This window comes from Solanum verrucosum, unplaced genomic scaffold (assembly GCF_900185275.1).
Source record: "Solanum verrucosum unplaced genomic scaffold, falcon-dt-bn FXZP01000246.1, whole genome shotgun sequence".
NCBI classification, from domain to species: domain Eukaryota; kingdom Viridiplantae; phylum Streptophyta; class Magnoliopsida; order Solanales; family Solanaceae; genus Solanum; species Solanum verrucosum.
This window is the reverse complement of record NW_026019995.1, coordinates 645,046-672,849: the sequence shown is the minus strand read 5'-3', so window position 1 is coordinate 672,849 and position 27,804 is coordinate 645,046. Positions and strand designations below refer to the sequence as shown.

At 37.9% G+C, this 27,804-nt stretch overlaps 1 protein-coding gene across 1 annotated transcript; it reads right to left on the bottom strand.

Annotated features, from left to right (window-relative positions):
* LOC125819230 (uncharacterized) lies at positions 1-26,452 on the bottom strand (the record flags this gene model as incomplete). The annotated part of the gene is made up of 7 exons (XM_049498696.1): positions 1-279; positions 3,803-3,997; positions 22,395-22,515; positions 22,669-23,447; positions 23,565-24,202; positions 24,644-24,900; positions 25,350-26,452. Coding segments are annotated over 7 exons (3,372 nt in total), but the record flags the coding sequence as incomplete, so codon positions are not given.
* Positions 26,453-27,804: the final 1,352 nt, after the last annotated feature.

Genomic DNA, 27,804 nt, shown 5'->3' with positions numbered 1-27,804 from the left:
TCACGGACAGTGGTCATGACCACGGGTCGTGAAAGTGGCCGTGAAGTTCACTTGGTGGCAAATCTTGCAAGGCCACTTAGCCAAGCCACTGCCTCCAAGTCCACGAGCATCACCACGACTCGTGGTGTTGACCACGGATCGTGGGAGCTTCCGTGAACTTTCCTTGGCCTTAGAAGGTTTGGAAAGTGAGGGATTCACACTGTCTAGGAGACCACGGGCACCACCACGAGCCGTGGTGCCCTTCACGACCCGTCCAAGTGGATGTGGTCCCTTAAGGGGCTACCCAAGTGAAGGGTTTTTAAGTAAATTCGTTTTAAGTTTTTAACATGTGGGGTTGATTTTAAATGGTTATATCATTCTTATAAATAGTTGTAAGTCTTAAAATCTTCCTTTAACTCATTATTCTCAAATACCCAAATCAAAACCTCCAAAGTTCTTCTCTCTCAATATTTCTCTCTCAACTCAAGGAAGAAGAAGAAGTGGGAACTAGGGTTTGGATTCAAAGCTTTCTTCATCAAATTTCTTTGGGAATTCATCAACTAGGGTATGGTGGCTCTTTATCTAGGGCTAGTTTTCGTCCTAGAGCCAAATCTCAAAATGGTTTTCAAGGATTTCAAAAGTTATGAAAAACCCCAATTCTTCCTCAAACTCATGGGTTCTTGCATTAAATGGTTTCAAACGATTTATTATGATTACATTATAGTTTTATTGATGTTTTTAGGTGAAAAACTCCATGGACCCATGATCTCCCTAAAATCCTAAATTTTGGCTTATGAATTGGGTTTGATAATTATGATTGTGTATTGATGGAATTGTGTTTAGATTGATTTGTATTATTGATTCCTATTGTTATCTATATCTATTGTTGGTGGATTGTTGGTGTATGGATGGGTTGAGAATTATGGCCTTGTAGGCAAGTCATGGGTAAATTCTCTTGTGATGTTAGAATTGTTGGGAATCGGATAATGGTGATTATGCTTTGGAGAATGGTAAGTGGATCTACTTTCATGCTATATTGAAATTTTTCTTGTTTGGATTGATCCACTTATGGTGGAGGTGTTTACTTACTGAATGTGTATTGATTATGGCCTTGAAGGCATTATATAGTGAATTGTAGTATTGTCTTAAGGTGTGTCTACATGTGTGTGCAATATGAGGGTTATGTATGTGGTGTTCAAGAATAGCATGATGGTATATTATACAATGTGTATTATATTGTGATTGAAAGTATGTTCTCTCTTAATGTTTATATGTGATGATGATGGACTATGAAAGGTCTCTCTATGGTAACATTGTCTCTCGAATTGGTAGACCTAGGTTGGTAACCTCTCTTTAAATGAATGAATGAATGTCTAGGATCGGTAGACCTAAAGTTGGTGCCCTTCTATAAATGACTAATGAGGTATTCTAGGGTATGACTTGAATCGGTTAGACCTAAGTATGGTGCCCTTTCATTGTGAGTCTAGACCCCTAAGTGAATGTAAACCTTGAAGCGGTAAACCTTATGATGGTGCCTCCTTCTTGTGTGAAATGATAGACTTGGAGTTGGTGTGCCGGAACGGTAGAAACCCTCTCTAAGAAAGTCAATGAGCTATCCTTTATGAACCTTGATCGGTAGATCCTTGTGGTGCCCTTCTTGGTAGAGTATTATGGGTCGGTAGGCCTAATCATGGCGCCCTCTCTAGTACTCATATGTGAATGAAATTATTCTATGGGAACTAAGGCTAAGCACCAAGTGGATATGGTTAAGATGGTAGCTCTTCCCGAGTATGAGGCAAGAGTACCATGAACGTCTTTGGATATCTCCTAAACCATGTGCCTACCCTTGGAAAGTAGAACACCTTCCACGGTGTGGGGTCTTATGACACAAGATTCCATGCCTAGCTAGTATAGTCTATGTCGGTTAATGCCTATTTCCTTCATGTGGGATGTGCACTCTAGTTACTTGATAGGTTCTATAACGTGTAGGTAGTAGTATGGGATGTTATCTGCACATGAAACGAGTAGGCCTTGAAGGTACTAAAGTGATTTCCCTAGGTCTTTAATGACTATTATGTGAAGTTCCCTATATGCATGAATGTCTCCTTAAATATCTCTACTAATGAATGTTGACTTATTGATTTATGTTGAAAGGGAAAGGTCCTTATCTAAGGTAGCCTTGAGGAACACTTAGGTGTGGCATGAAGAGGTAGTATGGGCTTCCCCTCCATGTCTCTTAGGTGGGTCTTAGGGTAACTTTAGGTGGAGGGTCTAAGATGATGAAATGGTCTATTTGACAAATGTGCATGTGTTGAAAATTGGTAATAGTTGAGCATGCTTATAACATGGATATTGTCTTGTATGTGGATGTTGACTTGTAATGTGTCTCTTATAAATGTGGTTTATGATATGTATCAAAAATGGCATAAAAGCTTATACCTTAAATAAATGTCCCTTTTTGCATATTTTTGCATAGCATCATACTTAGTACTTAATTGTGCTAACCCCATTCTTTTCCATGTTTTACTACAAGTGTAGGTGTTGGCAAGTGAGGTGCTTTCCATAGTGAAGCTTGGGATTAGAGTTTCTCTCAAGACTTTTGGGTATGTCCTCATATGTCGAGGGCACAGATTCTATGTTCTAGTTTCTTTTATTAAGACTTTGTAATAGACTTGTAATATTCTTCTTTATTGTAAAGGGTCGTGTCCCTAGTATATTTCTTTGTGACTTGGGCTAAGTTGGCCACATGAGACTAGTATTCTGCTTGTGTATAAAGACATCTTTAAAATGTTGTTGACTTTCAAGTCTTATGAGTTTGTTTTAAAAGGTTTTAATTTCGCACTATTTTTATTGCCAGTGCGATGAATGAATGCTACGGGCTTGTATAAGACCTCTTCGAGGTCAAATATGCCGTGTCACGACTTACGGGTGCTCTCGGGTCGTGACACCTATCTTTCTTGAACCTTTAGCTTGGGACAATATCTCTTCATATGGCCGCTCTTCCCACAACTAAAGCAACCATCCGTGCAAACTAGGCACTTACCTTCATGCTTTTTACCGCACTAGGTGCAACTACATCTCTCAACATAAGAGCTACCACTATTACCTCCTTGTGTCTTAGGGTTAGTCACCCTATCTTTGTTGACATTTAGAGCACTAGAAGAGCCTTGGTTGGAGAACCTTCTCTTAAACCTTGGCTTACCTTGAAACTAAAATTTACCCTTGGAAGAGTTTTCATCATCGATCCTTGCCCTTTTTAGTTCTCTATTCACTTGCTTAAGATTTTGTTCGGCATGAACCATAAGACGTGAAATATTCATACTTGGGATGAGCATTGCCGAACGACATTCATTGACTACCAAGTCAGATACCCCCATAACAAATTTGTTCATCTTGGCCCTAGAGTCTGCCACTAAGGTTGGAGCATACTTAGACAATTGGGTGAACATAAGGCTATACTCCTTCACACTCATACCTCCTTGTCGAAGATTGATGAATTCTTGCATCTTTCGTTCCCTCAACTCTAGAGGAAAGAACCTATCAAGGAAGGCTGACTTGAACAATCCCTAATCTACCGAACCCGCTCTTACGGGTCTCTCTTCCTTCCATTGCTCATACCAAACTTGAGCCACATCTTTCAATTGGTAGGCGGCTAGTTCCTCCTTCAATTATGGAGACACTCCCATAGCATCAAGCACCTTAAACACTTCATCAACAAACCCTTATGGGTCTTCATCCACTTTGAAGCCATAGAATATAGGGGGGGATTCATTCTTGTGAAATCCCAAATTATTGAACTGGTTGTACTTGCATTGGGGTTCACAAGAGCTCTAGCATCTATAGAGACTTGAGTCGTTAAATCATGAGTCAATGTTTGGAGAGTCGACCTTATATCCACATTTGTCATAGCCCCCTCTTCATTAGGAGCTTGAGGAACTTGAGGACCTTGGGGAGGAACTTCCTCATTCACAATCTCCTCTTCAATCCTTCTTGCGGCCGTCCTTCTTGTAGTCATATCCTATATGCACAAGAAAAGGGTTAGGAAAAGGACTTCACAGAGTTAAAACTCTAAAGCACAACTAAGGAGTAATGAAAGAAGTGAAAGTTCCTAAACATCTTATAGCCTCTAATTCATAAGTGTGGCGCGCTTCACACTCATGAACAAGACTTTACTAGACGTGGTTCATGGGACATCATCCTAGAATCATTCTAAACCTTGTGCTCAGATTACCAAGTTTGTAACAACCCAAGGGTACCCCTTAGACATAACACGGCATACTTGACCCCAAAGGGGTCGCACACAATCCCTTAGCATAATCATACACATAAAGTCATAGAAATGATGCAGAAAATTTATAACTTTTACAATCGAAGTCATCTTCTTTTTCATAAACGAAAAATAAGAATCTAGACTTGTGTCAATCACCATCTAGTACAATAGAGAGTACAAATAGGGTCAAAGTCATTTACATCAATAAAGTCTCAAAAGTAGGGAGTACAATAAAAGCTAGAAAATGATAACATCTTGTCCTTGAACTTGAGGACGCACCAAGCCTAGGGAATATTCAACCCAAGCTTCACTTGAAAGAAGTAGTACGTCTCAACGACCGGAACCTACACTCATAGTAAAGGTAGAAAATATGGGTTAGCACAATTAATGTACTAAGTATGGAAGCCATGCATAAAAACCCTTAAAACATGCACAAAAGGGACATTTAGTTAAAATCATGCCTTTATCAAATTTGAAAGCCATTATGCACATTTATGAAGAAACATAAGTCAAACCAACATATAAACAACCCAAGGCCGTACTAGTGCAATGCAAAGGTAAAATCCCATAACCCTACCAAATGTTAAGTATCACTTTTAGGCCACCAACAACATACATACCTTACTTTTACCTTGTCCATAACCAACATACATACGTAAGGAGTTATTCATATTCATAACTTGTAACAAGTAAAGTCAACCTTAACATTCATACATATCTTTCATACATAATCCATAAGTCATCATAACAAAAGAGAACATCACCATAACCCCTCTTAAAGCCTACTTGTGCAATGCATAAGTGAAGTCACATACCCCCACTCATACTAAGTAGTACCTCTTAAGAAGTCATAATTAAAGTCCATGTTCTTATCATAGTTCATATTCATATCATATAAGGATAATAGCAGTAACCGACATAGACCATGTGAGCTACATGGAATCCGGTGTTCTACCTCCACACCAAAAAGAGGTGTCCTACTTGCCCAAGGTATAATCTTCATAATAGCTTTTAGGTGGATCCACTAGCTAAAGACCTATGTGGGCACATAGTTATGGGATATGGGGATTGCTACTAGAAACCCGGACTACCAGAATAAAAGGTTTCCATCCCATGAGACAACATGCATTGGGAAGCCGAACTTGCTAAACGTAAAATCCTCCATCCCATTTTCATATCCACTCGGTGCTAAGCATAATTTCCTTTAAAGGACATATTAAGTCTTTACTTAAGTTCATATTCATGAAAGAATGCACTAGGCACTCAAACCAACATACATCATAATAGCTCATAGATTCATGTGGTGAGCATGTCCTTTCAACCTCAGAATCATCAGCATGTGAGTAAACCTTTCACATCATATTCATAGTGTTTCATGAGAATAGCCTTTCAATCAACACAACAAGCTTACCATAAACATACATGCATACTTCATGTATAATCAAGTGTAAGGGTATAGGGAAGAAGGATCTTGCATCAATACCACAATTACACAATAGTCATAGGATCCTCACTACATAAGTGAATCACAAGTTCATATATAATTCTCATCAACATGTATGAACCCTAACAATTAGCCCTTCAAGTCTATCAATCAAGATCAACCCTAACTTCTAGAATTACTACATTATATAGAGGGCTATCATTATTCAACAACTCAATCAACATAAACATAATCAATTATCAAGCTCCCATCATCAATTAAACCATAGCATAGTTCACAATTTTGGAAGAACGGGAAATCATGGGTCCAAGGGATATTTTCATCATAAAACATCAATACTCCAACATTACAATCATAAATCATCATAATCAACCAAAATAAGCCATAATTGAACAATGAAAAACGTTTTGGAATAAGACCCATGACAATAGATTGAAAACCCTAGGTTTGGGGGATTTGGAATCTTGAAAACATACTTTTAAGGGGCTCTTTGGGTGACAACTACCCAAGGATGAAAAGTATCCATACCTTGACAACGAAACTCCAATAAATTTGGGGAAGAATATTGAAAATCTACCAACCCGAGCTCGAATGGTTCAATTCTTCTTCCTTGAGTTTAGAGAGAGAAATATTGAGAGAGGAGGGAGTTTTTTATTTCAATTGGGTGTTTGTTAATAATGACTTAGTATTGTCAAATTTGACTTAAAAACAATATATATACTTCCCCAAAAAATACCCAAAACACCCCCACTTTAATTGGACTAACAAGGAAATGACCTAAAAGACCCTCACTTAGTGAATCCCATCCAGGAACCACGAGCCACTCCATGAGTCGTGGTGAGGACCACGACCCGTGGTCCTCCTCGTGGAGTTGAGGCAGTGGCTTGATAAGTGGTGCCTTAGGCTCACAAGCCCACTACGAGTCGTGGTCCCTCTCGTGGTCCTTGAGGCAGTGAGCTTGTCACTTGGGGCTCTTAGCTTCAATGCCTAAGGCATCTCCACGAAGGGCTCCACGAGCCGTGGTCAAGACCACGAGTTGTGGTCCCTTCCGTGGATGCTAAGGCAGTATCTAGGGTAAAAGGTGGCCAATTTCCCATGGCCAAGGACGCCTCACGACAACCTTTACGAGCCATGGAGTGGACCACGACTCGTGGTCCCTCTCGTGAAGGTGGGGCAGTGTGCTCCTAGCTAGGGGCAGCCTTGGCCTTTGGCCTTGGCTTGGCCCCTTTGCCTTGGAACTTGCCCCTTGATTTTGACTCAATAAACCTCATTTCAACCCTAAATGACTTAATAAAATTCGGGGTGTCATTTTATGATTCTTAACCTTAGGTTTAGACTCTAGTTTAACCTACCATTTTTCCAGGGTGTTACATATAATTTCTTAAAGCATGTCTTAGCTCATTTGTTATTTTTAACACTTTGAGATGAATCTTCAATCAATGCTTTGCTCATTATGTTTGAACTATTGGAGATGCTTTCTCAAGCATGTTTTAGTTCATTGAATGAACTCTAGGAGATACTTCATTAAGAATGTCTTTGATCATTAATGCTTTTGAACACTTGGAGATACTTTTTTCAAGTATGTCTTAGTTCATTAAATACAGAGATTGCTACTAGAAACCCGAACTCCACTAGGTGAAGGCTTCCATCTCATGAGACCTAATTTGGGAAAACTCGGACCCTACTATGTGAGAGTTCCCCCTTTACTTTGGAAGTCCGGACTCAACTAGGTGTGAGCCTCCTTTATCTTGGAAGCTTGTACCCAACTATGTGTGAACCTCTATCTCATTGTCAATATCCATTCAGGGCCAAGCATACACCCCTTAGAATAGTTATTAAGCCTTACTTAACTCATGACTCATGGAGCGATGTCCTTGAAAACCAATCCATGTTCAAGTGATTCTATCACTTTATGCATTCGAACAATCATAAGGTAGATGAGGTGGTAAAAGTACTTCCACAATAACGCTATCTACTTGTGTACCATTCTCTTATAGACTTTACTATCAAAGCCTTTTCATACATAATTCATCATTTTAGCTTTACTCTCAAAGCCCTAGTGATCAACATTCATGACTACAAGAATTACTCTCAAAGCCTTACCTCTTACAATCATCATACATATCTAGATCACAAGATATTCTAGTCACGAGCATCATTCTTAAACAATTCTAACCATATCTCATCATAAAAAGTCAATCTCAAGCATTACTACTCATGATACATCATCTATACTTTAAGCTAATTTAATTCATGTTTACATGCTTCTATTCTTGAACAATTACTATACATGTCATCAATTCTAGAAGATCATGTATGAATTCTCAATTTCCGTTCACAAGGCATAAACCCACATTACTTCAATTTCGTCAATTAGACTAGGGTTAACCATGAAAAACATGTAATTTCATCATAATGTCACGATTCACTACTAATTTAATCATAAACAATCAATATCCACTCAATTGGATTCATAATCAACTAAACCCAAAATATTGGAAGGAACCCTAACTTGAATTGGGGATTTCATCTTCACAATTGGGGGATTTCTCTCCATGGATGCAAGAATCCATGGATGAATAAGCTAACATACCTTGATTATAAAGTCTCTCAAAGCTTGCAACAATGGAGTCTTGACTTGACCTATCTTGATTCTCTTATTCTTCTTCTTCACTTTCTAGAGAGAATATTTGAGAGGGAATTGGGTTCTTTTTGGTGAGTTTAAATAATGACTAGGATCAATGAATTTAGGGGTCTAAAGTCTTTATTATATAGGTGGTCTAAGTAAGGTTAAAATGACACCACTTAACCCCTAATTAAATCCGGAAAGTTCCATATGCCAACACTTAACCGACCTTAACATGCCCACTGCCTCACCCACGAGACCACTCCCACGAGGTATGCTGGTCATCCGTAGGTGGTGGTACGCAACTCACATTTTGGGACCCTGACCCACGACCCCTCATCCATGGGGCGTGGGGCCCCCTACGGAGAGTGGATCCCTTCGTAGGTGGACTAATTTGGGGTTGTTTCTAGGGACCCTTGGTTGGTCCTTTGAAAGTCGTACCTTGACATTCTAACCCGAAACCCTTCATTCTAAGTATGGGAAGTTATATCTACGACTCTAACCCTCATGTCAAGCTCTAGTTTAGCCTACTAGTTTTTGGGGTGTTACAATATCTCCCCGTAGGAACATTCATCCTCGAATGACATTCTAGGCACTCCTTAAGGTCACGACTCTAGACTAGCAACCCATCATGCATGAAACTCATCTAAATGCACATTAACAAAGGAGGAACTTCATCTCAAAGCTAACATACTCAATGCAACACAAGGAAGTAAGAACTACATCTAACAACCCAAAATGCAAGAAATTTTCATAACTAATCATGTTAAGGAGGAGCTACCATCTCCTAGTTATGACATGCTAAACATACACTCATGGAGCTTATAAGTAATTTACTCTCAAAAAGCATTCATATTAGGAGGAATCTCTCAACCCCGAACTCAGTCATGCTCATCAATTTACCTCATGAAGTCTATAGGCAACTCATACTCAAGGTTTCACATATCAAGTCACCAAAATATCAAACAATACCGGAATCTAATAAAGCATAAACACATACTGGTAGTCACATCTGGGGGACACTCTTGTTCACCTCTAGATTGGAGAGAATAGAATCTATTCTTGTGTTGGGCATTCTCATCCGAACCACTAGAATCAACTTGCATTTCCTCTCTTCCCTTATCCTTAAGCACTGAGAAATCCCTCATTTTATGCCCACTTTTTCCACAACCATAACAACCATCTAGCCGGCTATGCACCTACCATGGTGATTCTTTTCACACTTGGTGCAAGTAGACGTAGGAAATGGAGACCCACTACCTTTTTCTTGATTAACCCTAGGGGTATTGGGCAAAGCTTGACCGTAATATCTATGTTTGACCCTAGGTTGACCTTGTCCCTCGGACTTTGCATTAGAAAAGTTCCCCTCACCGGTCCTTGCTCTTTTTGCCTCTCTATTCTTTTCCTTGAGTTTCTCTTCCTCAATTTTTTGGGTATACACCATAAGACGTGAGATATACATATCATGAAGAAGAATTTCCTTACGACATTCTTCCTACCATGTCAGACACACCCATCAAGAACCTACTCATCATATCCCTCGAATTCCACACCATAGATAGAGCATACTTGGATAGTTTGGTAAATTTCAAGGCATACTCCTTTACACTCATGCTACCTTGCTTAAGGTTAATGAACTCTTCCACATTAGCTTCCCTCAACTCTCGGGGAAAGAACCTATCAAGAAATGCTAGTTTGAAAAATTCCCACTCTATTGGACCCACTCCTATCGGGCTCCCATCTTTCCATTGTTCATACCACACTTGAGCAACATTTTTTAATTGGTAAGAGGGTAGCTCCGCTTTTTCTACCGAAGTCACCCCCATGATAGCATGTACCTTATAAACCTCATATATAAACTCCTTAGGATCCTCTTCCACTTTGGAGCCATAAAACTCTGGAGGATTCATCCTCATAAAATCCCTAACTCTTGAAGCCGCATACCCACTATTGGATTCACCGGAGCTACAACATCCCTATTCCCTTCTGTTGTCATGGCTTAGGCCAACATTTGGATCGCCGATCTAAATTCCACATTTGTAACATTCTCATCCATAGGGTTAATCGGAGCTTGTAAGGGAACCTCTTGATCCACCAGGTCTTTCTCATTCTTTCTAGCATTTGCCCTTATATTAACCATATCCTGAAAACCATCGGGCACTAACTAGGAGAAAGACCTTATAGAGTTAAACTCTATGGCACGACTTAGAGAATGAAGAAGTGAGATTTCCTAATCATCTAATAGCTTCCTATTCATAAATGTGGTGCGCTTCACACTTATGAACAAGACTCTACTAGATGTGGTTTTGAGACAATCGTAGAATCATTCTAAACCTTGTGCTCAGATTGTCAGGTTTGTCACGACCCAGGGGTACACCTTAGATGTAGCATGGCGTACTAGACCCCGAAAGGCCTAACACAAGCCACTTAGCATTTCATAACATAAAGTAATTAGAAATGATGCGGAAATTTAAAATTGTTTCCATACAATTTAAATCTCTATAAAAGAAAGCGGTAGTCTATAACACTTTGTCTCAAACCATCTAAAACAATTTGAATAACTCTTTGGGACGCAGCCCATACAATGGTCTAAAACATAAAAGAAAAGACATAAAGGAAAGGTGATCACATACTCGATGCTATGAGGACTCACAAGTCTTCAACTCCTTTTCTCTACTAGAAACTTAGCCACGAGAATGGGACTCAATGTCATCGAACCCTACTGTCACGACCCGAGAGCACCCCCTAGTAGTAACACGGTGTACTTGACCCCGAAGGGGTCTCATACAAGTCCTTAGCATATCATTACATAAGAACATAGGAAAAATGCGGAAAATTTAAAACTTTTCTTTACAATGGAAATCTTTATAAAACGAGAGAACGTCTATGACACTATGTCTCAAACCATCTATAAAATTAGAATTAAAACTCTTTAATACTATCTTAGGGACACGGCCCTTACATAAATCTAAAGACATAAAAGTAAAGGCAATAAAGGACATATGGTTGAACCCTCAAATACAATGAGGACTCACCAATCTTCTTCTTCTTGATCTACAAAGGTCCTAGCCACGATGATGGAATCCAATATCTCCAAAGCCTACACTTATAGAAAATGTAGAAATATGGTTAGCACAAAATGTACTAGGTATGGAAGCCATGCAAGAAAATCCTTAAAACATGAATAAATGGGACATTTAGTTTAAAACCATGCTTCATGCCACTTTTGAAGATCAGCTTTGACATAGTTGGAGAATGTATCTCATAAGACAAACCATGCACAATTCATCATAGCATAAAGGATATCATCAATATTACAAGTATAGTCTTCAACACAACATAATGCATACTCCAATCTTCACAAACATACTTCACATGCATAATTACATACCAAGATCAAATCATCATAATAGAATTATCAAATGAGCAACCCTAAGATAAACTTGTGCAGTGTATAGCTAGGATCCCATGATCCTATATACACTAAGTCTCACTTTTAGGCTACCAGGGTCATTCATAAAATAAGTTCACACCACATAAATGCAACCCAAAGTCATACTAGTTCAATGTAATGGTAAGGTCCCATAACCCTACCAATGCCAAGTATCACATTTAGACCACCGACAACATAGATATCTTACGTTTAGTTCATTAATAACCAACATACATAAGTAAAGAAACATTCATGATCATAATTTGAAACACATAAAGTTAACTTTAACATCCATTCACGATATACATACATAATTCATAAGTCTTCATAATATAAGAGGACCTAACCATAACCCCTATTAAAGTCCACTTGTGCAATGTATGAGTAAAGTCTCATACCCTCACCCATACCAAGTAGTACCTCTTAAAGAATCATAATTAGAGTCCATGTTATTATTTTAGCTCGTATTTGCATCATTTTAGGGATAATAGCCTTAACCGACATAGCCATGTGAGCTACATGGAATCTGGTGTTCTTCTACCACTTCGAAAAGAGAGTGTCCTACTTGCGTAAGGTAGAACGTACATATTAGCTTCTAGGTGGATCCACTAGTGAAGACCTACGTTAACACATAGTTAAGGGATATGAAGATTGCTACTAGAAACCTTATACTACTAACGTGCGGGTTTCCATCTCATGAGACACCGTAATGTGAACCCAACTACAAACGTGAAGGAACCCATCTCATATTCATATCCACTCGGTGCTAAGCATAATTCCCTTTAAAAGTTACTTTCAGTCTTTACTTAAGTTCAAGGTTATAAGAGAATGCACGAGGCACTCAAACCAAATTCATCATAATAGCTCAAAGATTCATTAAGTGAGAATATTATTTCACTGTAAAACCATTAATAAGTGAGTAAACCTTTCACATTATCATTCATAGTGTTCATGAGAAATAGCCTTTCATTTAACACAACAATTCGACCATAGTCATAACATATCATACATGGCCATGTCTAGGGGTATAGGAAAGAAGGGTCTTACATCAATACCACAATATACACAATAACTAACCACCTCCACCATTCAAGTGGATCAATACGATCATGTACATTCCATGCATAATAGTATGTAAAGGTGCATATGAGAACAAACCTTACAATCAACACCATAGATACATTATCATCATAGACACTTCCTTCTCAAGTGTTCATAAGCATGTACATAACACCACAATCACACATAATACACATATATTGCATTTAAGAGTCACATTAAGTCAACACATCTAGCATTCAACATATATAACATAGATACAACTGTGACTCAAGTAATACATTCATTTCATGCATAAACTCATGTGATCATATTATAGGTCATGTGGGTGAAGTCTTTGCACAATAATGCCACATACAACTTCAACCTACATAATAGCGTCCTTTCTTAAGCCTAAGCATCCTTAACTTATTCATATTAGCTTTTACCATATAAGCCTTAGGAATCATATTCATATTGTGAGCCTTACTCTCAAGCCATGCCTCACATTGTAAATCATGTATTCGTAACTCCTTAAGATAAACTTAACTACATACTTCATTCTTACTCAATTATAGACATATACCATCAATTAAACTAGATCACAATACTACTTCAACCATGATCCACCATATAAGACCTAATCAAGTTAGTTCATGTCTACAAGATACATTCATAAGTAATTCATGTCTAAGCGATCTAATCTAAGGCAATTCACTAAGAAGTTCATCAATCTTAAAGGTTCACATCTAACCTCAATTTCCCTCCTTCATGATATAACCCTTGAATCTAAGGTTAATCAAAAATGTAGGTACATGCATACTTAGATCATGTAATTACATCATGATCAACTCACATTCAATCAATTGAGTAAACTTGTAACCACATTCATAGTGTAGGGAAGAGTCATAGCTAGGATTGGGGAAAACTCATGGATTCTTTGGAATTCAAATTAGAATCATCTAAAATCAGCAGTATATATCATCAATAACAAACATAATTCAATGTAAACATAAATCCATTGTCAAGCTTTCATCATCAATCAAGGCATACCCTAGTTCACAATTTGGGAAGAAGGGGAAATCATGGATCCAGGGGAGATTTTTATTAAAAGCAATCAACATTCCATTAATCTAACCATAAATCATCTTAAACAATCATACTAAACCATAATAAAACAATTTAATTTGTTTTGGAAGAATACCCATGACTAGATTTTAAAACCCTAGATTTGGGGAATTTGAAAACATAATTGAAGGGGCTTCTTGGTGATATCTAACCAAGAATGAAAAGCATTTATACCTTAGGTGTAGAATCCCATCAAATTCATATGAAAAAGTCTTCTTCTTGAAGCTATAGCTTGATCCCTTCCAATGTTCTTCAATGGAGTCTAGAGAGAAGATTTTTGGGAGGAGATGGGTCTTCTTTTAATTCCCTAAGAAGTGACCTAATTGAAGGAATTCAAGTTTAAAGAGGTTATATACTTGCAAGGGAAGGAATAAAATAATGTGGACTCAACTTTGGAAAGGAGCTAAGGACCCACAAAGTTTAAACTTAAAAGTTTGCACCAAACCCGTGTAAGCTCGCCCTTTGAACCTCATGGCTCGCCAAGGGCACTGGGCGACTCGCCTAATGACCCTTGGCTCTCCCATTTTTCCAGCCTGACAGTGCTTCACTATTTCGGGGATAACTTTTTACTCCGAGATCAGAATTGGGTAAACTCGGCGGCGTTGGAAAGAGAACTCAGACACCTTTAATTGGAAAGGTAATGGCCAACCTAATTCGTTTTGAGCTAAGATTTATCATCATTTGAAGTTGACCCTACACTCTAAGTCAAATGAAAACCCTTCACGGATGACTTCGTCGTCCGTGTGGGGTTTCACGGACCGTTGTGATGCCCTTGGCCCTTGACCAGTAGCCTAGCTTGCTACCCGTTAACCCCTTTCACGACCTTGCTCACCCAATGGACCCTTTTGGCTCGCCAAGGGCGTTAGGCGACTCGCCAAGTCAACCTTTGGCTCGCCCAAATTTCCAGTGAGTTCCAAAAATGGGTAGCTCACTAGGCGATCTTGAGGTACAATGGTCGACTAGCCATGATGGTTGGCGAACTAAGGCTTAGTTCACCCTTTGGTCCAGTACCTAGGCTTGGAGGGAAAGCCCACTAGGTGACCCAAGTACATTTTGGCGCATCGCCAAGTGGCTTGGGCGACCATGCTACCAATCGCCAACCTATCCAAAGAGAATCAAGTTCTCCTTCACCATTTCTTTATAGTTTAGGCCCTTGCCCGCTTCCTAGGTTTGTCAACCCAATATACCAAGACCTAGGTTAGCCTATAAGGGTACGGGGTGTAAGACGTGCCTTGACGTTCAACCATTAAACCCCTCATTCTAAGCACGGGAAATCAATTTACAACCTAAAACAAAACACTAAACTCAAAAGCTCCCACGTTAGGCTCTAGTTTCACCTATTAGTTTCCATTAGACTCTAGCTTGGTCTTACTAATTTTTTGGGTTGTTACATTATCTCCCCCTTAGGAACATTCGTCCTCGAATGAAACTTTTGAACACTTAATGGAAATAAAGACTCAAGACTAGCTACCCATCATGCACGAAGCATCATTAATGCACAACTCAAAATTCACTATTCACAATGAGCACTTATTCAATGGAGGTTACATCAACTCCAATTCAATCATGATCAATGCAATACAAGGAAGTAGGAACTACATCTACAAACTCATTATGCTTGATATGCAACATATCTCATGTTCATAGGAGGAACTGCATTCTCCTAGTGATAAAATGCTCAACATACTTAATGGAGCTCATATGCAATCATAAAACCATTTCATTCAAGGAGGAATTCTCTACTCCTAACTAAAACATGCTTATATGACCTTCTCATGAAGTTCAATAGGCAACTCCTACTCAATGCACTACAACATGAGGGAAACAATTCACATAAACTCATTTTCCTTCAAAACACTAGTTTTCATGAATATGCATCACCTAAAGAAGTCATGGCAACATATAAGCACATAACAACAATTTAACTAGGCACACCATCTCCCCCTTAGGAGTACGCCTATACCAACACTTCCAAACATCACCAATCACATAATCATAGGAGGAACTATATTTTCCCAACTAAAGCAAGCTCAATCACAACAATATGGAGCCAATATGCCCTTTCGTCAAAAGCATAACAAAGCATGTTCATCAAGCCGTCTCATGAAGTCAAATGAGCCATCACCATACTAAGATGTACAACAACATGAGGAACATAAAAATAATAAAAACTCATTTTCTCATAAATCATGAATTCAATCAAGAACATGCATAATCATGAGGAGATCATGAAAACACATAAAGCACACATGACTCAAAAACATGAAACAAGCCACAAGGAACTCTTGGTCTCAAGGTTGAATTGGAATAGAAGAAAGGGATGAGGATATCAGGACTCTCAATCAATGTTGCTACTCAAGCACATGATCTCCCCCTTGGGAGTAAGCCCATTTTACTAAAACCTCAAACACTACTCCTTTCTAACAAACTCAAGCATTACCAAGGCTCATTATAACCTTGTCGGGCTCTAGAACTAATAGAGGTCTAATAACCATGCATCCAAACCCTACTAAGGTTAACAAGAGTAACTCTAAGGGACAAGGGAACCATAAAACACATATGTCTTCCAAGACTCTAAATCATAAAATGAGTCAAGGAGAACTTATCATCTTAAGCTAGAGGAGGAATAGAAGGGAACATAAGGATATAGGGACATCTCATTGGCCCTTAGCCTCCTAAATAAGCACCCTCAACTACAACCTTTACAAAAAAACCACTCCTCAACATTTTCATGGAAGCACTTCCTTTCTCTTCTATTTCTCAACCTACCGGTCTAAGATCCCAATTGGCACTTCTAATTTAGAGAGGTTCTCATCTAAGCACTCTTGCTCACAAGAAACCTTACCAGCACCACTCAAAGTCTCATATGAGACTACCAAATCGGGACTAAACTCCTCAAACTCATTGCACCTCTTAAGGTGAAAATTTCAAGCCAAACCAAATAATGGACATCTAGGACACTCAACTTCTCATATCCATCACACAAGGTGATCCTAACAATGGAGAATTACACTTTTAACTTCCTTCAAGGATTTTACTCACTCAACCTCTCTAGGCATCATCTTAACACCACTATTTTTTTCCAATCCTCACTCATACCTCGCAATCACCTTGCTAGGTAGGCACACTATCTCCCCCCTTGGGAGTAGGCATACTTAATTCCTTTAAACCTCTTTTATAAAATAAAGGCAACAATTAAGCATCCTTCACACTAAAGACATCATCTCAAATCTATCAAGTCGTAAAGCCATAATTGTTTTTTCGACCAACCTTTTCCTTCACTACTTGTAGCATAAACCATTCTAATAGTCACATCCTAAAGACCATCGGATAAGGGATAAGAGAGAGAACTTATAGATCTATGGCACGACTTAGAGAATGAAGAAGTGAAGTTTCCTAACGTCCTGTAGCCTCTCGCTCATACATGTGTCGCGACACACATCGATGAACAACACTCTACTAGACGTGGTTTGAGACATCCTAAGACCATTCCAAAACCTTATGCTCTGATACCAAGTTTGTCATGACCCGAGAGTACCCCCTAGTCGTAACACAGCGTACTTGACCCCGAAGGGGTCTCATACAAGCCCTTAGCATATCATTACATAAGAACATAGGAAAAATACGGAAAATTTAAAACCTTTCTTTACAATCGAAGTCTTTATAAAACGAGAGAAAGTCTATGACACTATGTCTTAAACCATGTATAACATTAGAATTAAAACTTTTTATTACAATCTTAGGGACACGGCCATTACATAAATCTAAAGACATAAAAGTAAAGCCAATAAAGGATATGTAGTTGAGCCCTCGAATACAACGAGGACTCACCAATCTTCTTCTTCTTGATCTACAAAGGTCCTAGCCACGACGATGGAATCCATTATCTCAAAAGCCTACACTTATAGAAAATGTAGAAATATGGATTAGCACAAAATGTACTAAGTATGGAAGCAATGCAAGAAAATCTTTAAAATATGCATAAAAAGGACATTTAGTTTAAAACCATGCTTCATGCCCCTTTTGAACATCAACTTTGACATAGTTGTAGTATGTAGCTCATAAGACAAACCATGCACAATTCATCATAACATAAAGGATATCATCAATATTACAAGCATAGTCTTCAACACAACATAATGCATACTTCAATCTTCACAAACATAGTTCACATGCATAATTACATACCAAGAACATATCATCATAATAGAATTATCACATGAGCAACCCTAAGCTAAACTTGTGCAATGTATAGCTAGGATCCCATAATCCTATCTATACTAAATCTCACTTTTAGGCTACCATGATCATGCATAACATAAGTTCACACCACATATACGAAACCCAAAGTCATACTAGTGCAATGTAATGGGAAGGTCCCATAACCCTACCAATGCCAAGTATCACATTTATACCACCAACAACATAGATATCTTACTTTTAGTTCATTCATAACCAACATACATAAGTAAAGAAGTATTCATGATCATAACTTGAAAAACATAAAGTTAACCTTAACATCCATTCACGATATACATACATAATTCATAAGTATTCATAATATAAGAGAACCTAACCATAACCCCTCTTAAAGTCCACTTGCGCAGTGTATGAGTAAAGTCCCATGCCCTCACTCATACCAAGTAGTACCTCTTAAGGAATCATAATTAGAGTCCATGTTTTTATTTTAGCTCGTATTTACATCATTTTAGGGATAATAGCCTTAACCGACATAGACCATGTGAGCTACGTAGAATCTGATGTTCTACTCCCACAGCGAAAAGAGAGTGTCCTACTTGCCTAAGGTAGAACGTACATATTATCTTCTAGGTGGATCAACTAGCTAAGACCTATATGGGCACATAGGTAAGGGGTATGGAGATTGCTACTAGGATCCTTATACTACTAACGTGAGGGTTTCTATCTCATGAGACACCATAATGCAAACCCAACTACTAACGTGAAGGAACTCATCTCATACTCATATTAACTCGGTGCTAAGCATAGTTCCCTTTAAAAGTTACTTTAAGTCTTTACTTAAGTTCAAGGCTATAAGAGAATGCACTAGGCACTCAAACCAACATTCATCACAATAGCTCAAAGATTCATTAACTGAGAATATCCTATCACTTTAAAACCATCAATAAGTGAGTAAACCTTTCACATTACCATTCATAGTGTTTAGGAGAAATAGCCTTTCATTTAATACAACAATACGACCATAGTCATAACATATCATACATAACCATGTATAGGGGTAAAGGAAAGAAGGGTCTTACATCAATACCACAATATACACAATACCTAACCACCTCCACCTTTCAAGTGGATCAACACGATCATGTACATTCCATGCATAATAGTATGTAAAGGTGCATATGAGAAATAACATTTCAATCAACACCATAGATACATTATCTTCATAGACACTTCGTTCTCAAGTGTTCATAAGCATGTACATAATACCACAATCACACATAATACATATACATTGCATTTAAGAGTCACATTAGGTCAATACATCTAGCATTCATCATATATAACATAGATACAACCATGACACAAGTAATACATTCATTTCATGCATAAACTCATGTGATCATATTATAGGTCATGTGGGTGAACTCTTTGCACAATAATGCCACATACAGCTTCAACCTACATAATTGCTTCCTTCCTTAAGCCTAAGCATCCTTCACTTATTCATATTAGCTTTTACAATATAAGCCTTAGGAATCATCTTCATAATGTGAGCCTTACTCTCAAGCCATGCCTCACATTGTAAACATGTATACCTAACTCCTTAAGGTAAACTTAACTACATACTTCATTCTTACTCAATTATAGACATATACCATCAATTAAACTAGATCACAATACTACTTCAACCATGATCCACCATATAAGACCTAATCAAGTTAGTTCATGTCTACAAGATTCATTCATAAGCAATTCATGTCTAAGCGATCTAATCTAAGGCAATTCACTAAGAAGTTCATCAATCTTAAAGGTTCACATCTAACCTCAATTTCCCTCTTTCATGATATAACCCTTGAATCTCAGGTTAATAAAAAATGTAGGTAGATGCATACTTAGATCATGTAATTACATCATGATCAAGTCACATTCAATCAATTGAGTAAACTTGTAACCACATTCATAGTGTAGGGAAGAGTCATAGCTAGGATTGGGGAAAACTCATGGATTCTTTGGAATTCAAGTTAGAATCATCTAAAATCAGCAGTATATATCATCAATAACAAACATAATTCAATGTAAACATAAATCCATTGTCAAGCTTTCATCATCAATCAAGGCATACCCTAGTTCACAATTTGGGAAGAAGGGGAAATCATGGATCCAAGGGAGATTTTTATCAAAATCCATCAATACTCCATTAATCCAACCATAAATCATCTTAAACAATCATATTAAACCATAATTAAACAATTGAATTCATTTTGGAAGAAGACCCATGACTAGATTTGAAAACCCTAGATTTGGGGAATTTGAAAACATAGTTGAAGGGGCTTCTTGGTGATAGCTAACCAAGAATGAAAAGTATCCATACCTTAAGTGTAGAATCCCATCAAATTCATATGAAAAGTCTTCTTCTTGAAGCTCTAGCTTGATCCCTTCCAATGTTCTTCAATGGAGTCTAGAGAGAAGATTTTTGGGAGAAGATGGGTCTTCTTTTAATTCCCTAAGAAGTGACCTAATTGAAGAAATTCAAGTCTAAAGAGATTATATACTTGTTAGGGAAGGAATAAAATAATTTGGACTCAACTTTGGAAAGGAGCTAAGGACCCACAAAGTTTAAACTTAAAAGTTTGCACCAAACCCGTGTAAGCTCGCCCTTTGAACCTCATGGCTCGCCAAAGGCTCTAGGCGACTCGCCTAATGACCCTTGGCTCGCCCATTTTTCCAGCCTGACAGTGCTTCAATATTTCGGGAATAACTTTTTACTCCGAGATCGAAATTGTGCAAAGTTGTTCGCGTTGGAAAGAGGACTCAAAGACCTTTAATTGGATAGGTAATGGTCCACCTAATTCTTTTTTAGCTAATATATATCATCATTTGAAGTTGACCCTACACACTAAGTCAAATGAAAACCCTTCATGGACGACTTCACCGTCTGTGTGGGGCTTCACGGACCATTGTGATGCCATTGGCCTTTGACCAGTAGCCTAGCTTGCCACCCCTTTCACGACCTTGCTCACCAAATGGACCCTCTTGGTTCTCCAAGAGCACTAGGCGACTCGCCAAGTGAACCCTTGGCTCGCCCAAATTTCCAGTGAGCTCCAAAAATGGTGATAACAGCAAGGTTAAGGGAGATCACAAATAGAGAATTAAATATTAGAATGCGGAAGCACAAAGAAAAGAAACAAAAAAAACTAAATAAAGATATGGGAAATTCGAAGGAAAGATCCACGAATTTCCAAATATTAGATGTTCTAAGGCCTTGAAAAGATCCAAGTAACAACGTATAGATTTATGGAAGAAATCTAACGCCTTTACTTGAGAAAACGAATCAAAACGATAGATTCGGATCTTGACCGCTTTATGAGTAACTAAAGACAATAATTAGTATGTAGAAACTAATCACCTTCTAAAGAATACCAAAAAGAAACCAAAGATATCACAAGAAGAAGTTACTTTATACCTTAAACTATGAAACTAGTAAAGGTTTAAAGATAAATTCTCAAAGAACAAGTCACAAAGGTTCAAAGAACTCTCCCAAATATTATTAATATCAATCTAAATTGTCTTTAATGAATGAAAAGGACTCCTATATATAGGAGAAGGGAAAAACGTCCAAGAAGCCAAACCCTAAAAAAAACAATTACAAGGAATCCTACTCTAGAAAGGAAATAAAGTAACCTAACTAGGAACAAATTTAGTACTTCTAGGAAAGCATTAAATGGTACTTAGGAGACCATAAATAGACTAAGGAAAATATTAATAACCTATATATAAATAAATAAATAAATAAGGTAAATCCCAACTAGGAAAAGAATCTTGACAATCTTGGAAAGTTTGACTAGTCTTCTCTCAAAACTTGGGCAGAAAGCAACTCTTGTTGTGGCTGATTCTTTGACTCTTCTTGACCTTTTTTGCACGAAATTGGACCTTAAAATTCCTCATCTTGGGCTTGAATTTGGGCCACCAAATAATTGTAGCATTTGGACAATTCCTCTCCCTTGGGCTTGAGCTCTTCTTCCCCAATAAGAAACCTTTGGATCAGCGATTGAAGCCCATTGAGCTTATCATTGAACTCCTTGGTTTGAGATCTTGTGATGGGCCTCCTTGGAGTTTCTAAAGCGTCATCCTTGTCCTTCAATGGAGTAGAGCTTCCTTGGATGCTATCATTCCCCTCTTCTTGAAGAGAATTCGTCCTCGAATTCAAATCTGCATCAAAATGGGAAAGATCAGAAACATTAAAAGTAGCACTAACTTGGAACTCACCAGGAAGATCAAGTTTATAAGCATTGTCTCCAATCCTTTCAAGGACTTTGTATGGCCCACTTCCTCTAGGATCTAGTTTGGTCTTTCTTTTGGAAGGAAATCTTTCCTTTCGCATATGCACCCAAACCAAGTCACCAGGTTTAAAAACAACATATTTTCTGCCCTTATTCCTTCGCAATGCAACTTCCTTGTTCTTCTTTTCAATTGCAAGCCTTGTTTGTTCATGAATTTTCTTCATCATATCAGCCTTCTTCTTACCATCAAGATTAGCAAAATCATTAGTAGGCAAAGGCAATAAATCAAGGGGGGTAAGGGGGTTGAATCCATATACAACTTCAAAAGGAGTCTTACCAGTAGAAGAATGGAAGGTCCTATTATAAGCAAATTCTACAATAGGTAAGTAATCTTCCCAAGAAGTCAACTTTCCTTTCAAAATAGCCCTCAACATGTTCCCTAAAGTTCTATTAACCACTTCCGTTTGCCCGTCCGTTTGTGGGTGACAAGATGTAGAAAATAGCAATTTAGTTCCCAACTTTCCCCAAAGAATTCTCCAAAAGTGACTTAAGAACTTGGCATCCCTATCACTAACAATAGTTCTAGGTATTCCATGCAATTTAACCACTTCCTTTACAAACAAGTCAGCCACATGAGATGCATCATTAGTCTTTTTACATGGGATAAAACGAGCCATTTTAGAAAATCTATCTACTACCACAAATATACTATCCTTACCATACTTAGTCCTTGGCAGCCCCAATATGAAATCCATAGAAATATCAATCCAAGGGGAATTAGAAACAGGTAAAGGAGTATAAAGACCATGCGGCAATGTTCTAGACTTAGCCTGTTTACATTCAAGACAATAAGAACACACTTTTTCAACATCCTTTCTCATGCTAGGCCAATAAAAATGTTCAGAAAGTATTTCCAGTGTTTTGGGTACACCAAAATGTCCCATTAGCCCTCCACAATGTGCTTCCCTAACAAATAGTTCACCCAACGAGCAGTTAGGAACACATAATTTATTTTCCTTGAATAGAAATTCATCTTGAAGATTAAATTTCTCAAAAGGACCTAACTTACATTCAGCAAAAATCTCACCAAAATCAGAATCATTAGCATAGAGGAACTTGATTTGGTCAAAACCCAATAACTTTGAAGTAAGAGTAGAGATCAAAACATACCTTCTTGAGAGTGCATCAGCAACCACATTCTCCTTTCCTTGTTTGTAAGCAATTACATAAGGAAAAGTTTCAATAAACTCTACCCATTTAGCATGCCTACGACTAAGTTTACCTTGGCTCTTCAAGTATTTTAATGACTCATGATCAGTCTTGACCACAAATTCTCGAGGCCACAAGTAGTGCTGCCATGTAGCTAACGCCCTCACCAAGGCATATAGCTCCTTATCATAAGTTGAGTAGTTCAATGTTGCTCCACTTAGCTTTTCACTAAAGTAGGCAATTGGCTTGGACTCTTGCATCAAAACTGCACCTATGCCCTTACCAGAGGCATCACACTCAACTTCAAAAGACTTAGAAAAATCAGGCAATTGCAAAAGAGGCGCAGAACACAATTTATCCTTCAGCAAGTTAAATGCATCATCTTGTTCCTTTCCCCATGTAAAAACCTTATCTTTTTTAATAACTTCAGTTAAAGGAGCAGCAATGGTGCTAAAGTCTCGCACAAACCTCCTATAAAAACTAGCAAGTCCATGAAAACTCCTAACTTCAGTTACACTATTAGGTTTAGGCCATTCTTTTATTGCCTTGATTTTCTCATCATCTACTTCAACTCCCTTAGAACTGACCACAAAACCTAAGAAAACCACACGATCCACACAGAAAGTACACTTTTTGAGATTAGCAAATAAGCGCTGATTTCTAAGAACTTCAAAAACTTGTTTTAAGTGCTCTAGGTGTTCGTCCAGATTTTGAGAAAAGATCAAGATGTCATCAAAATACACCACAATAAATTTTCCATGGAAATCTTTAAAAACATGATTCATTAGTCTCATAAAAGTGCTTGGTGCATTAGTCAAGCCAAAGGGCATAACTAACCACTCATAAAGTCCATATTTGGTCTTAAAAGCAGTTTTCCATTCATCTCCAGGATTCATACGAATCTGATGGTAACCACTCTTTAGATCAATTTTAGAAAAGATTTTGGAACCATACAGTTGGTCCAACATGTCATCAAGACGAGGGATAGGATGGCGATACTTTACCGTTATCTTGTTGATGGCTCGACAATCTACACACATCCTCCATGTTCCATCCTTTTTGGGGACCAATAGGACTGGAACAGAGCATGGGCTCATACTCTCTCGAACAAATCCCTTTACAAGCAATTCTTCAACTTGCCGTTGTAATTCTTTGGTCTCTTCAGGATTGCTCCTATAGGCAGGCCTATTAGGAAGTTGAGACCCAGGCACAAAGTCTATTTGGTGCTCAATCCCTCTCAAAGGTGGCAATCCCTTTGGAGTGTCATCAGGAAAAACATCTTCAAAATTCTGCAAAAGAGAAGAAACACTATTTGGCAAAGAAGGAGTTAGTTGTTCAAAATTAATCAATATTTCTTTGTAAGTAAGTAGTATTATGGGCAGTCCCTCTCTCCTAGCATTCAAACACTCTTTGGCTTTTATATAAAGGCTCTCTTTTTTCTTTTCCTTAGCCTCTTTCCTCTCACCAAAACATTTTATTTTTTACTCACACCCTCTTTTACCTCTTTACTTAGATCGCTGCCCTCTCTCTCTTTCTCTCGGCCATCTTTCTTTTTTTCTATCTCTTGGCCTTTTTCTTTTCCCTCAAGCTCACTTTTTACCTCTCCCTTTTGTTTTCCCATTGTTTCCCTCAATCGTTTTTGATCTTCAAACACTTGAGAAGGAGATAATGGTGCAAGAGTATACTTCTTACCATTATGCAGAAGACTATACCTATTCTTTCTCCCATGATGAGTAGTATCCCTATCATACTGCCAAGGTCGGCCAAGTAAAACATGACATGCTTGCATTGGAACTACATCACAAAGAATCTCATCTTCATACCTACCAACATTGAATGAAATCATGCATTGTTTGTTTACTTTTACTTCTCCACAATCATTCAACCATTGGAGCCTATATGGGGTAGAGCGCTTCATGCATGCAATTCCTAGTTTATCCACCAAGTATGAACTCACCACATTTGCACAACTTCCCCCATCAATAATCATAGAATAAGTCTTCCCTTTTATCCCACACCTAGTATGAAACAAATTCTCTCTCTGCCCTTCATCAACACTACCCAAATTGATAGTCATAATTCTCCTAACCACCCCAATTATACCATCATTAGGCAATTCCAAATCATCTTCCTCACTTACACCTTCTCCCTCTTCTTCTTCCCCCTCACTTTTTTCACTCTCATATTCTCCATTCTCTCTAAGTAGGATGTTTCTTCTACTTGGACATTCATGCATCATATGCCCCCTTCCATGACATTTGTGACATTGAATAGACCTTGAAGGTTTAGAAGATTTAGGATTAAAGGTTTTACCTCCCTCCTCAACCTTACCTTTACCTCTATCATCTTGAGGTTTGGAAGGAGCTTTCCCCTCTTGAGTTGACCATGGCTTCTTAGAGATAGTGTTTGGTCGACTTCTCCATGAGTTATTTTGCTGCTTTTTCTCAATTTGTTTTTCAACTTTTACAGACAAATCAACTAACTCATCTAAAGTTACATATTGTTGTATCTCTACTACATTAGCTATTTCTGTATTTAAACCATTTAAAAATCTAGCTATTGTAGCCTCTTCTTCCTCCATGCAGTTAGCTTGGATCATAGCCATATCCATGCTTTTGAAGTACTCATCCACCGACATGGAGCCTTGCTTCAAGCGTTGAAGGCGAGATTGTAGATCTCTTTGGAAGTATGATGGAATAAATCGCTTCCTCATTACCCTCTTCATCTCTGCCCACGTAGCAATAGGTGGTAACTCCTCTTGCAATCTGTCCCTAGCAAGCTTTTTCCACCAAGAAGCAGCATAATCAGAAAACTCAACAACAGCAAGTTTAACTTTCTTACCCTCAGAGTAGTTATGGCAATCAAAGATGGCTTCAACTCGTCTCTCCCAATCAAGGTACAAGTCTGGATCCCTTGTCCCCTTGAAAGATGGCATCTTCATCTTTATACTATTTATATTATCATCTTCTACTCTACCTCTTTGTCCCCTCCTATCTCTTCTTTCTAGATTAAATTCAACATCAAAATCATCATTATCATATTCAGGATTTACAAAAGGGATATGGGGTACATTCCTTCTAACTTGGGGTCTAACATTATTTGGGGGTACAACATTATTCTCCCTCCTAATTGCAGCTATGGTGTCATTCTGCTCGATAATCATATCCCTCATCTCTTGAAATTGAAGGGTCCATCTCTCAAATTGTTGGTGCATAGCTTGAAGGGTGAAGTCGTTCCTTCCTTTGACCTCGGCTTCTAAACGAGCCCTTTCCTCATCACCACCTGAATTAGATATCTAAAAAAAAAGAATAAATGATCAAGTATCACACTTTTAATATGGCTTTTACCCTCTTTTAAACTCACCCACACTTGCCTTTTTCCACTCAAAATCACCTTTGAACGAGAATACTTTGTAGATTTATAATTAAACCAAAACGTGTATCAAGTTCGTAGTAATAAAGTATGGAATCTTGGGGTATAAAAGAAAGTAAAGAACTAGTCCTAGAACAAGTAGGATTTAGTTGAAACAAAACGCGAATAAAAAGGAACTTATTTTAGAATTATAAGAACAAGAAAAAAAAAAAATTCCTCTTATTCTTAAAGGTCTAGAATCCCCTCTTCTTGCTACCTTCTTGCTTGGAAACAAATTAATGCAAAACTTGGAGATCAAGTAATAAGATTTCTAGAATGGCAAGTAATAAACTTTCTTGGGTATCAAGTAATCAAATTTCTTGGAGAGCAAGCTATAACTTTTTTTTTTAATTATTTTCTGTTCACGCTACTGTTCACGCTACCAAAAAAATTTTTTTTTTTTTTTATTTTTTCACGACGCTACTGTTCACGCTACAGTTTTTTTTTTATTTTTTTTTTTGCTCTAAGAAGAAATCCCAAGATTTATCAAGAACGGAATCTTGATAGAACCGCTCTGATACCACTTGATAACAGCAAGGTTAAGGGAGATCACAAATAGAGAATTAAATATTAGAATGCGGAAGCACAAAGAAAAGAAACAAAAAAAACTAAATAAAGATATGGGAAATTCGAAGGAAAGATCCACGAATTTCCAAATATTAGATGTTCTAAGGCCTTGAAAAGATCCAAGTAACAACGTATAGATTTATGGAAGAAATCTAACGCCTTTACTTGAGAAAACGAATCAAAACGATAGATTCGGATCTTGACCGCTTTATGAGTAAC